Here is a 17,472-nt window from a genome sequence, read left to right as displayed (position 1 = left end):
TTGCCAGGCTGCTTAGGTAGTATTTTTTGGGAGGACAGAGGATTTTTTTAGGGCGATCTTTCGATGACGAGACCATCTTCATTCCAATGTCAGTTTTTCAAATGGCGAATATAGTCCTGGCGATATCGATTGCTATACAACAAAAAAAAAAATGAAAACTTGGGTTGAAACTATGATGATCAAAGGTTTTGAAAGACGAGACTGTTGAAAATTTGATGATGTAGTCGTTTATACTAGTACTGCGATTTTATCGATGACGAATTGAATGTTGATCAACTTCGGTGTGCAATCTTCGAAGAATTTTCTTTTATACGATTAGTCAATGGAAACCTACTTAGCAGAGATTCTGCTGATGCATTTCTGATACTCTCGCTATTCACCACTTACAAGCGTTAAGTGGTTGCAGGTTTGTAGACAAGGGTTCTTTAAATAAATGCAAGTCAATTCGGAAAGGCCTCCTAAAAGCCTATCATGAAAACCCTGACTGGCATAGACAACCTGAAACAAACGCCCACGTATGCAAGGATTCATCAACCGTTACCACAACTTACTCCCCAATAGATGTCTCTTGGTTCCAATCAAAATTGTTGATCCATCTCATAAAGTCGGAATCTTGATTCAACCATATATCATCACTCCCGAGCCATTCGATGGGCATAGAGCTCACATCAGCGCTTGTTGGCAGCGATACTTGCGGTGCTGAAAGAACACGATCTAGAATGGATCGAATCATCTTTCGAGCCTGTTGACAAATTTCATAGTTGCCGGCTTCTCGTACAATGGCGTATTCTAGATCTCCGGCAAACCTGCTCAGGTTTTGAATGACTTCAGAGCGAGGGAAGGTTGGATCAGGATGGGTGCTTTGGCTCTGGCGAAGGAGTTCGATTGCCAGTACGCCAGCAGAGGGGAGTCCGTAGAAGGATGTCTGTAGTCCATGAATTAGCTTTCATGCGGTGAAAAGAGTAAGCAAAGTCTATCAACGGATACCTACATTCCAAGCCACCGTATTATTGTCCCTTCCATCCGGAGCCCGATTTCCATTGACAAGCAAAAGAGTATTCAACATCTCATGGGCAATGGTCCGCAATTTCAGGGATTCGTGACCGGTCCTCTTGACAAGAATTCTCTGCATGATGAGCTCATTGTATAAGCACTCCAAATGAAAGCAAAGTGTCATCAGATTTGATTCTGATTCCCACATAGTCACGCCATCACTGTAACTGACAGTCCGAAAGCGTGGTGGCAACCGGCTACGAATCTCAGCAGCAAGATTCGTGATATCAAGGATTTTCATTTCCAAGTCCTCAAGTCGGGCATTCAGAGACAATTCGAGTACTAACTCCCTCACTTGACCAATCTTGTAAATTGCGCGAACAAAAGTGGTCTTGGTAACTATGCCCCGTGTGTTCCACCCATCCTGATCTAATTGTGCCATTGTCGCATCTCGAATATCTGGTTCGGCGAGGAGTTCATCATAAGTTATATCGAGGGGAGGGTCAACATTGATATGGCGGTAACTAATCCTTGGTGGACGTCCGAGAAATGTTGCTAATTCTTTATCAACTGCGTACGCTCCGAGCAAGAGTCGCTTGCGATGTTCGACGAGGAAAAACGGTAGCATCTCGCTATTCTCTCTTTGATGAAAGCCGAGAGAATATACAAGTGTGGCAAGATCACCTAGTACCTTCCAAGGACGATAATCTATATTGATTTAAGTCAGCGCGTGAGGGCCACTTGTATAGCATTCAGGACCTCAATTCTGCAGAAGATCGAAAGCAAGAAGGGTCAGAGCTGTCTTACCGTGATCACCATGAATATATGTTAAGAGCGACGCATGCGCAAGTAGAGCCCACGAGAGCGGCTCTGACATAACACCGGCATTATCGCAAAATTTTATACACTTTTCTCCTGCAGAGATGCACACCAGTGACAGGCCTTGCCGGTCTACATTCGCTGCATTGGGATGTAAAGTGATCATATCAGATGCTGGAAGAAGGAAAGAACTTGCGCCGATGATTGAAAATAATACACCAATTACCTCCCACCTGTTCGGCATGGAGATGAAGTAGTCTTGTGGTGTCATATGGGCGTCGACATAAATGGTCTTTGAGCACTGCTCAAAGATTCTTCTTGATTGCTCTATCAAGTCAGGCAGAGGATCGGATTCATCTTTGATAGCATTGTTCAACATCTGTCTGACGGACGCGAAGAGTAGTCGAAGCAAAGGGGGTGCGAAAACGTAGCCCTCGCAATGACTGAACTTGGATATTGACATGCGTTCGTAGAGAGTGAAATCCTCGTATAGAAAGAGTAAGAGTTCCGCACCAACTTGAATATCTGCATCATCGACCGACGTTTGGCTACGCCTAAGTGATTTGGTCAAATCACGGAAAGATGTAGTAACTGTAGGAGATCTTATCACATCTTCGCTATCATCGTAAACGGCCGAGTAGCTGGTAGGACCAAGTACGCCTGTACCGGGTGATGATGCGGCCTTTTTACTCCAGTCGGCAATGAATCGGTCACGTAAGGGGCCCTCGGAACAGAGATGTTTGCAATTCCCATTCCCCTGGGACGTTGAGTTACTTGAGCACGAGTGGCTTGGAGAAGTATCAGCAGCATTCCGGGKACCGATCAATGAACTTCTCTTAAAAATCGTAGCCGAGTACTGATCTTCCGAAGATAGAAGCCTAGTCATTGGCGCAGGATGATAGACGCATTGCGCCGGTCTCTTCCTGCGCCGACATCGACCACAAGGAACTGTGTGATCACATTTGAGTTTAGATCGCCTGCACGGCTCACACGAGCTTAGAAGTCCGTTTCGACGAAGTGATGACATTTTGCGATCCGGCGTTAAATTCGGGGTGAAAGAAGGAGATCGGACTAAGCAGAAGGATTTAAATTTATTCAAGCTGGAGGTCGGCTCAGAGATCGGCTCTCGGAGTGCGACCCACACCGTCATTTCCCCCTACTTCATTGGCTGCCTTGATGTATACAGTTCCGAGCTCCTTTCGGACAAGAAGTCCGAAGGTCGGATTTGAGGTCATTCTACAATTCACGAACTTGAGTCAGAATGAGAATAACAAAGAAAGTTATGTAGAGTTTCTGGGTATAAATTCTGGTAGGTATCCACTAGCATCTGAATATCATTCAAGAGAAACTTCATTTTCTATCACTCCAACAAGATCTCCCGAGCATCAATCACTCAATCAATCTCCTGACCTCAAAGTCGACGCTACCATACCAAAATCTAGGCTAGCAACTTTGATCCACAAGGAATATAAATCTTCGCCTACATCACAATGCCTAACGGGTTCCCCAACTTCCGCTCTGTGCCCGAGGTCTATCAAAGACCAAGACCTATCATCAAGCCCACGAAGAAGCCAGTCAGAGGCTCTGCCGAGTCTTTCTACAGTGATACCGAGACCCTCAAAGATTTACCTCACAAAAAGAGCACGTGGAAATCAATCATCGATGGTAAGCTCGTCTGTCTGTTGCCTACTTGCAAGGAATGCTTCTGACCGTGCTGTAGCTATGAACCACATAAAACCCAAACAATGATATGCCAGCAAACAGTAACATGTCTGCCTACTAAATCAATTTGATTTCCAATTTGAGTCATTCGAGATTTCATGGTATACCTGCAGCCCTAGCGGTGGGTCTAGGGCAAAATCCATACGAGGTGCCGCATTCGGAGTACGAAGTTCGGGGTGGATATTATTACTGCAGATTTCTGATCAACAGACGCGAATATGGACAGCATCAATTCCCTTCATCAGTTTCCTTGTTTGATTTGTAATTAACAGAGACAAGAAGATAATTTAGATAATATTAGAATTGTTGACTGGCTTACAAACACGTTTGGCTGAGCGTAGCATTTTCGATATGTTAGTCTCTTACTTAGTGGCAATAACTACATTTGCATGTAACCCATCAGAATATATAAAGGCCAGTAAGTAATCGACTGGCTACAATGTCGGATCCAGTATATGGTATTGACGATTTATTGTACTTCGCTCTGCTTGCTCGACATTCTGCAATCGAGTTGACATAACTATATACCGTGCAACACTTATGTCGCAACAAGTGAATAGCATGACGGATAATGTACAAGTCTCGCATCTACAAATACAACAGAATGAGTCTCAGAGTACCGCTTGTGATCAAGCTGTCGAAAAGCTCAAGGAAGATTCTCCGGTAATGGCTGAAACTCGCAATGTTGAACCTCCAGAATCAGGCAAACCTAAGAGAAAGCCGTCATTCTACCTGGCCGTTCTCTCATTGATGTTGGTCATTCTAATTGTATCATTAGACGCGACTGCCTTATCAGTTGCGATTCCAGTAAGTTGAATGGCTACATAGTAGTAAAAAAAACTCATTGCTGACTTATTTGCGTGTCCAGATCATTACGAGCGACCTCGATGGCACTTCCCTGACAGCATTCTGGGCTAGTATTTCGTTCATGCTTGCTGTAGTCATTGTACAGCCTATCTATACGAGTGTATCAGACGTTCTCGGTCGAAAGATTGCGTTGTATACCGGGTTTATCCTATTCTTTATCGGGTCAATCATCTTCGCTGTCGCCAATTCAATGTCAATTCTGATACTTGGGCGTGTGATACAAGGCCTCGGTGGCGGTGGACTGGACGTGCTTAATGAAATTATCATTGCGGATATCACAACCTTAAAAGAGCGTCCACTATACCTTGGGTTAATGTCTGTTCCTATGGCGATCGGAAGTGCTTTGGGTCCTATACTCGGTGCCGTCTTCAGCGAGTATGCTACGTGGCGCTGGATCGGATGGATCAATTTGCCAATCATAGCAGTTTCTGCGCCACTCGCGGTGTTTTTCTTGCATCTAAAGCCCATCGAGAAATCAATGTGGTCACGTTTGGCAAGTCTAGACTGGATTGGTCTCGTTTTGTTTGCCATTGGGATCACGATATTTGCCCTTCCTCTTAGCTGGGGTGGTGCAATGTACCCATGGTCATCATGGAGAACTATCGTACCTCTTGTTATTGGCATTGTGGTTCTTGCAGTATTTACTGTTTACGAGGCTCGGCCTGCTCAACCTGTTTTCCCATATCGCATTTTCCGCTCCCGTACAGCCGTGGTCACCTTGATTGGAAGCTTCATACACGGCATGGTCTTGTACACTTTGTTGTTTTATATGCCTTTATTCTTCGAGTCAGTATTTTTGGAAGCGCCTTTGGGGTCTGCTGTTTCAACATTGCCGCTTCTATGTATGGTTACGGCATTTAGCGGTTTGGCTGCGTGGATGGTCGAGTATGTCCGTCACTACCGATGGGAAATCTGGCTAGGCTGGGTGTTGCTCACCGTTGGTACTGGTCTGTTTGCTATATGGGACATTCATTCCTCTTTAGCAATGAAAGCCACTTTTCAAGTCATTGCTGGCATTGGAATAGGTTCTCTTTTCACTGTGCTCCCTATGCCTATGCAGGCGAGTGCACCAACCGCAGAGGATCAGGGGCTCGCAGTCGGAGTCTTAGTATCGTTTCGACTCTTCGGTGCACTTGTCGGACTTTCAATAGGCTCAACGGCATTTAGTAGCACTTTTAGGCACGGTATTGCCGGTCTCGGTTCTAGTTTGCCGGAAGCTGTGGCAATCCTCAAGGATCCCAATCAGGCTATTGGGTTTATACCCTACTTGAGACAGTTACAAAGTATATCTCCCGAGGATCTCTATGCCGTTAGGAGTGTCTATAGAGATTCCATGCAAACAATATGGTATATCTTGACCGGATTCAGTGGCTTCGGCTTTTTGACATCTCTTCTCACGGCAAGCCTGACATTGGAGACTGAGGAGCTGAGCCGGCAATATTTTGACGGGAATCTGGCTTGAGAGACATTTATCTCAATGATTAAGCCTTTAGATATAGACCAAATCAGTGTCCGTTACCATCACATACGACCATAGGGTGTGGAAAACAGGGCCTCCCGTCCGCTCAGCCGTACTTAAGCCACACGCCGGCTGGTTAGTAATTTGGTGGGTGACCACAAGTGAATCCCAGCTGTTGTATGTATTTTTGCCTTTTTCCTCTTTTTTTGTTCTCATAGACTTTAGGTACAGATAACTTTTGGTGTCGTCGTGGTGGGAATCCTGGAATGTAGTCATACCACAGCTTGTTAGCATAGTTCCGTGGGTTTTGTATTTAAGTGGGGTGATCAATGAAATGATTCATGATTGACTGTCGCTACTTTAAAAGCACCCAGTCTTTCTAGTAAAAGAGAAAATGAAATACAATAGGTAAATTTCGTGCTCTGTCCTGGTGCTACATCTGTATTTCGCTAGTGGGGTACATGTACCTAGTTTTTTCTACTTGACCATGGGTCACACGACATATCTCTTTACTTGGGAATATTAGTCTGTTACGCCAAAAGAATCTAGGACAGCACGACAAACTCTGATTTAGTAGAGGCACTGGCAAATCATAGTCATGGTGAAGACCCAACACGTTATATTATTGGGAGTAACGACATTCCCCTCCTCGACCGCTACATAAAGACATGCCCTCAATGAATTTTCCACTTCGGCCAGATTTATTGAAAATAACCCGCTACATATCGCCTCGAGATATTACAGTATTGATTTTGGCTTCGTTCTTGATCTTTCCGAATAATTTCTAATTGAGCCAATCAGCTCCCTGGGAACCTCACTACTGGAAAATCCCTGTCGATATACCCAGCTTGATGCGACCAAGTTTCTACTAGACAGGGACCCGCCTCTAGCTATCTAATATGACGGGGATAATCACGGCTGGAGGGKAATTCTATCTGCTGGATATTCCCTGGCGTTTTTTGGCCCCCCTGCCCGGAAGCGCGGATGGATATTTTGGGCTTTATTTTATAGTGATATTAAGGGTCCATATCTATTTTAGGAGAAAGAATGGGGAACTATTGGATCCGAGAGCTATTGTGTAAGAATAGTTCCTATTATTGATAGATATATACATCTCAATCGACAACAATCTTAATATTTTCGATTGATGTAGGATGGCGCACCGGGGCATGCAAGTAAGAAAACAAAAGAGTAGCTATAAATCAAGGGTATATATTCTATATATTAGCCTACGTTCTCTCCGGATTTGAATCTAATTGAAGCTGTATAAAATTAGATAAAAGATTAGATCCAGGAGTAAAATCTAAATAATGAGCAGCTTTCTTATGATCAATTATGTGAGGTTGTATGGGCTTCTTGAGATACTTTGCTAGATTAATTTCTTAAGAATTTGATTAATTCTATGCAGTCTAGATATGAGGCTGTAATTACTACTGAAGGTGGCTATATTAAATATTAGTGTAGTAAGCAAAAAAATTATGTAATTTAAATTTAGTAAAATTGGCAGAATTGGCAGAATTGGGTAAATTTGATTGGTAGTTGACCCCTGCACAAAAAACCCTACTAGGGAAATCACCGGGGTCAACCGTAGTAAAGAGCTGCGCGAACTGTGCCGCATGATTCAGTGTTATTATGCGAGGCACAGGCGAGGCGTACCATTAGCACTTCTTGGTACGTTTCGATTGGGCGAGCGCCAATACCTTCCTTCCTACTTTGGCACAACTCGATATCGGAAGATTCGCACCGAGCACTTCAGAAGGGATATTGCACCATTTTCCTCATCTATGCGTATTCAAAAAACTGGCCACTTTACAGCTGATTACTAAATTGTGCAGAACGGCTCGGCCACGGCGCTGCGAAAACTTGCTAAGGGTGGGATCAGAAATTGACTGCGCCACATCATACCCTGGACATGTCTGGCCTATTAAAATGATTAGATAACCGCTAACATGAGACGTGCTTGAAATAGATGTGGCGAAGCGAGTTAACCATCTGTGATCCCCGCACCATGAAGTGTTTGTAAAATACTGATAATTCGTCCACTTATTTGTTTATCTATTGCTCAGGGCCCAACACCGAGTTTGTCCTCCATGATACAAACATATTGTTGCAAAGATGGGCGATAGTCTCCAGTCGCTGCGAAGGCTGGCCAAAAGATTCAATATTCGAAATCGACGAGAAGGCGAGGACTGGCCTGAAGCCCATAGGACGACATTTCAAAATATCAAATCTCTGTCACAAAATAGATTTGACACTTATATCCCAGAAGTCACTGTTTCAAATGAAAAACCCTGGAAGCAACAGACAAAAAAGCGCGCACAATGGCTGGTAGAACGTGCAAGGCGCCTAGTCGGCCAGGATTCTAATGAAGCTGGATGGCGCTTTGCTCTCGAAAATGAGGTGTTGCGAAGGTTTATGGTGGAAGTCGCCTGGTGAGTTGAGACCCTACAGACTAGGCGTTCTATTCAATCATATTTCTCGTTTTACAAGAACATATTGATTTCTTTTGATTATATTGAGATCAGGAACGGCGCTTCAAATATTTTTACTAATACCCCAAAGTCCGAACTGTCGAGCCAGAATCTGGGAGTCCGAAATCCAATCCACGTGGTACAATGAAAACGATGAATATGGGCAGCGCTTAGAAGAGCACAGGAAGCAGCGGGTTTCGTGTCAATGCCCAGCTGAGCAACGTCCTAATGACTTGTGAATTGTTCACTTTGAATACACTGTACAGAATGTTGCTGACTAAAACAGCTACGACCTTGGTGCCAATCGACTTTTCGACGATAGAGTCGATGAATTTGTTATCTACGATGACCTGGTCAAATCCCATCTCCCAAAACAAGCCCCTGATCGGGTTTTTGGTTTACAAGACACGCCAAGTTTTCGAACATTGCTCGATAGCTCTGCAAGACCGGAAATTAGGACAGCACCAGATGACACCGTGTCAGATCTCATAACGTCTACGCCCTTTAAAACAGAATCAGATCCCCTTTTGTTTCCTTTCCTGGTGCTTGAGGCGAAGTCCGAATCGAGTTCTCGTGGTTCCGAGGCCATACTAACTCAAAGTTTCTTCCCCATACGAGCTCTACTAAAGCTGCAAGATGATTTGCGATCCTATTTTCCTAAAGATGAAGTGAAATTTGAACCTTTGGTGTGGTTTCTTGCGTCTCGTGGGGATAACTGGAAGCTCTACTGTGGTACGGTGGTGAAGGGGGAGAATGAAGAGCCAACCAAATATGTAAGTAGTCCGAGAGTAACTGGCCTATTGAAACAACATGAAGGCAATTTCTCAACTGACGTCTGCAACAAGGAAACAACTTTCCTATGGACAGGGTCTCTCTTGCGTGAGGATGATGCATTGCAATTGGTGCTGATTGTCGACTACATCATGGATTGGGCTAGAGATATCTACCGTATTGCCATTCTGCGACAACTTAAATCAATGGTCACGGGACAGCCATTTGATCAGATAACTCTTGCCTACAGTGAGATGTCGTCGATGCGAAGAGATGTCTCCAGATGGATCCCGGCACCGCCTAGTACTATCTTCAGCGAGTTGGAGACTGCGAACGAGTCCGATGGCCTTGAAAATGTTATTTCTTCCAAGCCGTTGGACCATCAAGAACTTCTTGATATACATATACCCAATACAAAACTGGGATCTCTCCGGTCAGCCTCCAAATCAGAGCGTCGTTTCACCTGTCTTTACCTTACAGAGGGCCTTCTTCCAAGTTTTCTGCAAGTAGTCGCGGGGCCTAAAGATAGCAAGGACAAAACAGAAAAAGCTGCGCGGCAAATAATCAATTTTGTCTCACAGTTTGATGATGTTCTAGTGATGCCAAAAAGAGACCTCGACATGATTGAGTCACTTTGGACAAGCAAGGCAATAGCAACCGATCCAGATGAGGTTTCAGAAGACCTTTATGTTGTCATGGAAGCAAATTGGTATTTCAATCTTTCCTGGGAGCTAATTAAAGAACTTTCTTGCTTGGCTATCACCAAATCCGCTTTCAATACCTTACAGACATACGCCAATTTCAAGATTCGACACAAGGGAATCGACAGCCTGCCGCAATGTGAAAGGCGTTGCACAAGAAGTGTGATCCAAGATTGTCTCGAGTGTCTCAAATCTGGTTCACCTTGGCAAGTGCTTTTATCGGCCATTTCGCGCACCGTGGTAACAATTTATCCACTTCCTACTAGAAGGAGGGATGATTTCACCCCCCCCGTTGATGTTCTTGGCTTTGGATATGTCAAATACAGTCAAGTAAGGTCGTTTGTGACTAAGTTCTTGAAGAAAAATTTGTGGAAGCCGAAAGACATTGAAAAAGTCAGGATAAAAGCATCTGAAGTGAGTTACTATATGTCGTTGGGATACACGAGAGAAGAGGTTTTCGAAATGAGAACAGTAAAACCACCCAAGCACACTGATACGGCGTGGAAACGGATTTCTGGACAGCTGGTAATTGTTTTTGAAGAGGAATCCCACATGCGAGAAAAATGCAAAAGATGTACTCTAAGTCCGGAGAGTAACATTTCAAGCTACGCCCACGGCTTCTTAGACACACGAATTGTGCCGGTATTGTCAGATTATAAAGCAGTCCTGGTTGTCTCGCTTCATGAATATAAGCGCAATCAATACAAAAGAGATGCATGTGTCTTCGCTCTTGGTGAGATGAAAGAAATAGTCGGAAATATAGGGTTCTCAACCATGCTTGAAGACCTGCTACAACTTGGCCTCATTTATCACACAGCACTGAGTGCCGCCAATGATGTCTCACCCAGTTACGACTTTAGAGGTAACTTACCATTACCATACAGGTCGGTAATTAACGATGAAAGGTATTATTTGAAGAACTGGATTGAAGAACTGAGAGACGAGCCTTTATCTACATCCAGGTTGAACAGGACGCAAAGCCATCAGAGAATATGGGATGCAGAAGTAAAATTCAATGACAGGCTCATCTTTCTGCTCGGTATTGGACACTCCGAAGAGGAGGCAACCGTTCTCGCAGCGATGCACAAGATCAACTTGGATCTTGCAATTTATCGGGAAAGATTCTTTGGTGATATGCCTTCTTTCAGAAAAATCAAACTTAGTGGTGAATCAAATGCCCAACGATTTAGCACTTGGGACGAAGGTATAGATTTTCTCAATCGTGCGCACCCCAAGCATATAGCTTATGTGGAAACTATCCGTGGAAAATTAAACACGCCAGCAGGAGAGGTGATTGTTCTGGACTGATACCTTTATCATTCCCAGAAGACAACCTTCATCTTTTTCTTTCATAGCCTGACTTTGCTGATTGTTTATTTTATATGCATCATTATGGAGAATTTCATCGCTCTGATCATATATGATTTACGAATAACGAATTATTTCGCATGCGAAAAACCAATATTATCCTCTCAATTTCGGCTCCATATAACATATTACAAAAACATTAGAATAAGTATAGTATCAGATAATTCGCAGTAATAATAGGTACATCTTGCTAACCCAAAAATATGGTCTATGCCCCGATATTTATTTGAGGGTCCACGGTTCTCAGCTCTGCCAATGTGTCGGTCCACAGTCTTTGAGTAAACTTCTTTCCTGCGTCCTCGTCGAGAAATGATGGACCACTGTGGTTGATGGGAACTCGGATGTTAGCAATGTCAGCTTATATCAAGTTTGACTGTGTTTAAAATGATATGATGATATGATATCGAATGTGAGGATCATACACAACTGAGAACTTACGGGACAACTGCATTGTGCTGCAAAAACTTGCCATGGCTCTCTGGACCGGCCAGAACCGATGCATAGACCACTGTTCGACCTGCTTCCTGGATGGATCTTCCAATCAAATTCTTGGCTGTCAACACAATTTTCCTGATCAACCAGGGAGTATTTTGTTCAAGATTTGTCGGAACAGCGCCCGGGCAGAAATTATTCACAATAACTTCCGAACTAGGCACCACTGTCGCTAGATGGCGAATAAAGGCATTCACAACCAGTTTACTATCATTGTACCGTTTCAGTTTGTTGGCTGTTTTGGCATCATCGAAAAAGTTCAGGACGTTTTCGGATGAGGGAATGGGATTTGAGGCAAGGGAATGTCCCATTTGCATGCCAGATCCAACGAATGTTAGATGAGATGGTTGTTTATTTCTTGCTGCACTAGCCTGGAGAACAGGAAGTAATTCTAGGACGAGTAGGAAGTTGCTCCAACAGTTCACTATTTTCGCATCCATGAGTTAGTACGGCTTCAGATAGACGGTTAGAAGGAGACACTGACCTTGCATAATCTGTTCATGTCCAGTGACACTCAGTTTAAATGCCATTTGTGCCATACCAGCATTGCAGACTAGCACATCTAAATCAGGAGCATCCCTCCTGACTTGGTCACACAATTTGATGACGGACTTGTAATCATCAAGGTCCAAGTCAAAAACATCGATGATAGCGTTGGGATTATGTTTTGCAACTTCGGGGTCCGCACGGAGAGCTCGTACAGATTCTGCTCCCCTGGATGCATTGCGGGCTGTGATTATAATTCGGGGAACTTTAAAGGTGAGAAACTGACGGGCAGCTTCGAAGCCGATACCGTTCGTGCCGCCAGTAACGAGGACAGTTCTACCTTCAAGACTTGTGCTATGAGGAAGCTCAGGAATATAAGTCTGTAGACCCATGGTGGATTCGTTATTTTGTGGTATCAATCTCAAAACAAGCAATCCAGATATGTAGTGAATGATGAAGAGAAAACATCTTGGTTTCCAGGTCGGTAAGATTGCTTTATATATCGCTCAACGGGGTTTGCTTCCTATCAGCCAGAGCTAATTATCAATCGTTGATCTTATAAGCCTACCTGATGGAACACAAGAGAAAGAGAGGAGGAAAGAGTCCATTCCCATCTTGAAATCCATTTGTTTTGGGTTAGCGTGAGATTATGCAGATGCCAAAGTCTGCAAAGTTTTGGCTATCTACAAGGTGATTGGCTGTTTCACACTTAGCTTTGTAGCTTATGGGGCAGCTCCGTAAATCTGACCATTCAGAGCTGAGATATTGGATACTTACAGGGATCGGTTCGGGCTAAAATGACCAGGGTCGGGGGGTGGGTCCTGCCTACCTTTTGTTCAATTCTGACTAATCGGCCGCTCTTACCTCAGTTCAAACCCCTGGCCGCTTCGTTTGTGCTTAATCTTCTTACTTCGAGTCCTTTCAGTACAGCTGCATCGTATATAATAGCTCACACCTAATTAGAAAGGCGCTCTGACAGACAGGGCCCATCTAATACAATGCAGGTCCAATCGGCGTGCTTGAAATGTAGTGAACGCAAAAAGAAGTGCGACAAATCATATCCCACTTGTGGTCAATGCGAACGGTATGCATTCAATTCAATGGCTTCGGTCTCGACCTTCATTGATCTTAGGCTGCTCTGGTACCCACAGTTGATGCGTGCTGACCGAACGCATCAATAGACTGCTTTTCAAATGTCATTATCGAGCCACGGCAGTGACGGCACTGCCGACAGGCAAGCCTAGTATCACAGGCGGGGAGTTTATCCGCTATGTCTTTCAGGAATCGAACGAAGAAACATTGGCGAATGACTTGATTCATCTCCAAAGTTTATTAGGCCCCGCTTATGTGTCTCGGTTAAATACCATAGTCATCAACCACAGAAATCTAATAGTCGAGCTAGCCACTGCCTTTCTCGCCTCTTGCCCGAGGTGGATGCCCATCATTCAACAAGATACATTCCGGGAGATCTGCGAGGATGACATCTTTCAGACATCTCGGGGACCTGTTTTGCTGCTCCTCACCATGTCTATGCTTACAAGGCCATTGATGAGCAAGGATAGCAACGATCAACCAGATGCCCTGCGCGAGTCGATGTACACGACGGTCAAACGACTCTTTTGGGAMCCAGCCACTATCCATGAAGCAACGACAACTATCATCAAAGCGGGTCTATTTCTTTCCATATACGAGTATGGGCAGGCAATGCTCAACCCTTCCTACATGACAATGAACGTATGCTCAAGCATGGCTCAAATCAGGCAGCTTGGAGGTGTGCATGATTCTCTAGGTTTGCCACCATTTGGGGCAGAGTCTTCCAAAGGACACGATATTCTGAAGCTTTGGTGGGGGTTAAAAATTCATGAAAGGTTGGAATGTGCTATCATCGCGGCCAAATTTGAGTTCTAACAATTTGCAGAATGATCAGTCTGGAAAATGGATATCCCATCAAGCCAATCAATTTAGACCAAGCGGAGATCATGAACAACGACCGTCTCTCACATGAATTGGAGTCGGCGAAATCGTACCTAAGTACCGATGCGCATTATCTCGCGTACCACCTTCAGGCTAGAGCTGCTGTCTGGCTAGAACTAGTGTTACGAGTTGTGCGGGATCCAGAGGTGATGACTCCCGCTGGTCGCCAACGATTCCAGGCGGTAGATCGAGGGCTCTTACAATATCTAATTATTATCATTGGGTTGGGGATAGGGACTTGTTGTGAGGCTATAGCAATTGCACTAAAGTGAGTTACTCAATAGTACCCAGCCGAACATTTCAAACTCTAACAGATATTCAATAGCGCTTTTGTTCACTTGCACAAAAGTCGACTCGCAATGAGTAACTCTTTCCACTTTTCGGAGCAAGATAAGCTTGAATCTACCAGAGCGCTCGAGACCATGCTTCGTATACTGTCCGACTTTTTTGATGACCATCTTTTCAAGCATCCGGGTTTTACAATTGCCAACGCCACCGATGACAGTGGGATATTCAGAGAGACATTTCCATATTTTGTTCACATGACATACGTGATATTGCTTGAAATGAAGGAACGCGGTCGATTCGATCAACTCCCTACTGTTTCAGCAATTTCCCCATTGGAGAAAGAGGTTGAGACACTTTGGTCTATTTTGGATTTCTCTGCAGCGCATTGGCAGATTGCACGTAAGTTGAAGCGGTTACTCCGGATGCATCATTTTCGAACTGTCGAATACTGACACAATTCTCACTGCAGGTGATTTCATGTCTATACTCAAACAACCCCGGACATAAATTTCACATTCCTTGAACTACGACTTTCTTGAGACAGAATCTTGAGACAGAATTTTAATTATACTCCTGTATCAAGACACACCTCGTTACACGCCGCCTCACCCTAACAGTATGCCTAAGCATTATTTGCCGTTGCCATTGATTAATATTTTCAGCTGAAAACATGGGAAGTGGATCATCTATCTTGCTCTATACAGCCGAAAAAAGATTGCTCCGACATCAATCTCTTTTACAATCTCGCTCTACTGTCAACAGTTCCATTTCTTGCATTCTCAGCCGCCGTTCTTGCTGCAGCTGTGCCAGCCCGTCTACCAAACACAGCACCCGACGTTAAACCACTACCGCCCGGGTAATTGTCATAGAACAGACCACCAAGCATCTCACCACAGCAATACAAGTTCTCGATACCTTTTTCTGTGACTGAAGAAATAACCTGCGCTGTCTGCGGATTAACAGCGAGGCCTCCGAATGTAAATGTTATTCCGCACGTGACGTGAACAGCCATGAAGGGGCCCTTATCCAAGGGTAGTGCCCAATTACTCTTTGCCAATGGCAACTGTATCGCTTTGGACTGGGTAGAAACACCATCGCGGATTGAAGGGTCCCATTTCTGTTTTGGGTTCTCCTTCTGGAAAGCGTAGACTGCCTTGTTGTATTTGTTCATATTGTCGATAAATGCTTGCCGATTCTCGAGCCCCAATTCAACCAGTTTATCGGCAAGCTCGGGAATAGTATTGGCAATAATTTGGCGCACACGCTCTGGGCGATACTCTTCCGATCTAAGCATAGGAATCGCCCGCTGATCCCAGATTTGAAACGCGCTTTGGTTAGGTTGATTGAGGATCGCACGACCAAACTTCGCATATGTATAGTTACGCAAGTCAACTCCCTCGTCCACAAAACGTTCTCCATTGTTATTGAACATGAGACCAAGTGGATATCCAGACTTTGTGAACTCGTTTGATGCAATTCTGTCTCCTTCATGAGCCGGCGCATTAGCGTCCCAGGCTACGGAATGGCAACCAGACCAATTTCCGACCTGCTTTGCCTTGACGTCTCGAATGGCAGTTTCCAACGCATCTCCGGTATTGTAAGGAGTTCCACGCACTTTGGCCAGATCCCAACCAGGTCCCAGGTATTGAGTGCGCATGCGAGAGTTACTCTCAAATCCGCCGGCAGCGAGAACCACTGCCCCTGCTCTGATAGTCGCTGTCTTGCCCTCATACCGCACGACGATACCCTCAACCGCTCCGGTGTCAGGATTCGTCACTAGCCGTTCCAAAGCAGTAGAATAATAACTTTTGACGCCATGTCGCCGCGCATTAGCTTTATGGTCCTCAATAAGCCCCTTCCCACCATCTTCCGTCTTAAGCGCCATCCCACCCCAAAACTTCAGCCGCCCATCCACCTCATACGCCTGCCGATTAAACGAAAGCTGAAACCGGATCCCATTCTGCTTCAACCACTGAATCGTCGCAAACGAGTTCTCCACTAGCACTTTACTGATATCCGGGTCAGAGCGCCCTTTACAAACGCGTTGCAAATCATTCGCAAAGTCTTGTGCGGTGTACGGTTCCAAATCGATTCTTTTTGCGGTTTCTTCGTCGACGTTGTTGACCAGAGGAAGCAAATCAGCAGCGCCGTTGTGAGCGGTACGATAGGCTCCTGCGGTGAAAAAGGTGTTGCCGCCGGCCCATTCTTCGGGCGCTTTGTCGATTAGGATGACGTGTTTTGCGCCTGCTTGTTTGGCGGCTACTGCTGCGCTGAAGCCGGCGTTGCCGCTCCCTGCAACTAGGACGTCGCACGAGGATGGAAGGGGCATGTTTAGGGTGAGACGTTGGGAATGTTGATGGCAAATTGGCTTCTAGCAAGCGTAAATAAATATTTAGACAAGGATGAATGAAAGGAAAAGGAGCTTTATTTTAAACAAAAGTCGTTGGCTAAAGCTCAAGCTATTAGCGCTAAAGAACTTGCGAATAACACTAGCTTTTTTCTAATCTGCGCTAATCGGACAATCAGACAAGTATCACTTGGTACGCTCACTTGATCGGCGTAATGAGCGAAGAAGCCGCGAAGAAAGATGTTAACATTTTTTGCGAATATCGATTGAGGACAGTCACGGAGGATGATGCCCCGAAAGTAAGATGGGGCAGCTTGAGCGGGGAATTAACGGCGGATCATCCTCCGCGGATGAAAGTCCGCCGCCCATTCTCGGCATGTTTGCCGACATCAGAGCATGCAGGAAATAGCAACTATAGCGCTGAAATTGATTTACAATCGTTCACATCCCAGAGGATGAGGCTGGTCAGTATAGGTGATAGTCATCGCCAATGATATCTGAGCTATTATATTCGTGAACAGCTCAATTAGTCTCTCTTCGCTTGCCATTATCGGTTCTCTTAGATATCAGTCGTGTCAAGTGTTTCGTCTGCGTCAAAACATTGAAGAATTGAGGCAAAAAGCATTGATTGCAAGTAAAGAGCCCTGAATCTCTACGTATAATTGACTAAGTTAGACGAAAGTAATGTGACTCAGAAAGAATTAGACACGTTAA

At 44.7% G+C, this 17,472-nt stretch overlaps 6 protein-coding genes across 6 annotated transcripts; 3 read left to right on the top strand and 3 right to left on the bottom strand.

Annotated features, from left to right (window-relative positions):
- Positions 1 to 547: 547 nt before the first annotated feature.
- Positions 548 to 3,047, bottom strand: BHQ10_009590 (uncharacterized protein; the record flags this gene model as incomplete). Its single annotated transcript, XM_040882522.1, has 4 exons — positions 548 to 925; positions 992 to 1,701; positions 1,801 to 2,569; positions 2,973 to 3,047. The coding sequence occupies 4 exons, from the start codon at positions 3,045 to 3,047 to the stop codon at positions 548 to 550; spliced, it is 1,932 nt and encodes a 643-aa protein (XP_040738092.1).
- A 255-nt stretch (positions 3,048 to 3,302) lies between these two features.
- BHQ10_009589 (uncharacterized protein) lies at positions 3,303 to 5,863 on the top strand (the record flags this gene model as incomplete). Its single annotated transcript, XM_040882520.1, has 3 exons — positions 3,303 to 3,477; positions 4,115 to 4,341; positions 4,403 to 5,863. 3 exons carry the CDS (start codon positions 3,303 to 3,305, stop codon positions 5,861 to 5,863), a joined length of 1,863 nt encoding a protein of 620 aa, XP_040738091.1.
- A 2,112-nt stretch (positions 5,864 to 7,975) lies between these two features.
- BHQ10_009588 (uncharacterized protein) lies at positions 7,976 to 11,111 on the top strand (the record flags this gene model as incomplete). The annotated part of the gene is made up of 4 exons (XM_040882519.1): positions 7,976 to 8,292; positions 8,618 to 9,104; positions 9,177 to 9,811; positions 10,826 to 11,111. 4 exons carry the CDS (start codon positions 7,976 to 7,978, stop codon positions 11,109 to 11,111), a joined length of 1,725 nt encoding a protein of 574 aa, XP_040738090.1.
- A 494-nt stretch (positions 11,112 to 11,605) lies between these two features.
- On the bottom strand, positions 11,606 to 12,541 carry BHQ10_009587 (uncharacterized protein; the record flags this gene model as incomplete). Its single annotated transcript, XM_040882518.1, has 2 exons — positions 11,606 to 12,087; positions 12,148 to 12,541. The coding sequence occupies 2 exons, from the start codon at positions 12,539 to 12,541 to the stop codon at positions 11,606 to 11,608; spliced, it is 876 nt and encodes a 291-aa protein (XP_040738089.1).
- A 1,042-nt stretch (positions 12,542 to 13,583) lies between these two features.
- Positions 13,584 to 14,918, top strand: BHQ10_009586 (uncharacterized protein; the record flags this gene model as incomplete). Its single annotated transcript, XM_040882517.1, has 4 exons — positions 13,584 to 14,017; positions 14,068 to 14,391; positions 14,449 to 14,810; positions 14,881 to 14,918. The coding sequence occupies 4 exons, from the start codon at positions 13,584 to 13,586 to the stop codon at positions 14,916 to 14,918; spliced, it is 1,158 nt and encodes a 385-aa protein (XP_040738088.1).
- A 229-nt stretch (positions 14,919 to 15,147) lies between these two features.
- On the bottom strand, positions 15,148 to 16,740 carry BHQ10_009585 (uncharacterized protein; the record flags this gene model as incomplete). Its single annotated transcript, XM_040882516.1, has 1 exon — positions 15,148 to 16,740. One exon carries the CDS (start codon positions 16,738 to 16,740, stop codon positions 15,148 to 15,150), a length of 1,593 nt encoding a protein of 530 aa, XP_040738087.1.
- Positions 16,741 to 17,472: the final 732 nt, after the last annotated feature.

Source organism: Talaromyces amestolkiae (genome assembly GCF_001896365.1).
Source record: "Talaromyces amestolkiae strain CIB chromosome Unknown scaffold25.1, whole genome shotgun sequence".
Lineage (NCBI taxonomy): Eukaryota > Fungi > Ascomycota > Eurotiomycetes > Eurotiales > Trichocomaceae > Talaromyces > Talaromyces amestolkiae.
This window is presented reverse-complemented; position numbering and strand designations above follow the sequence as displayed.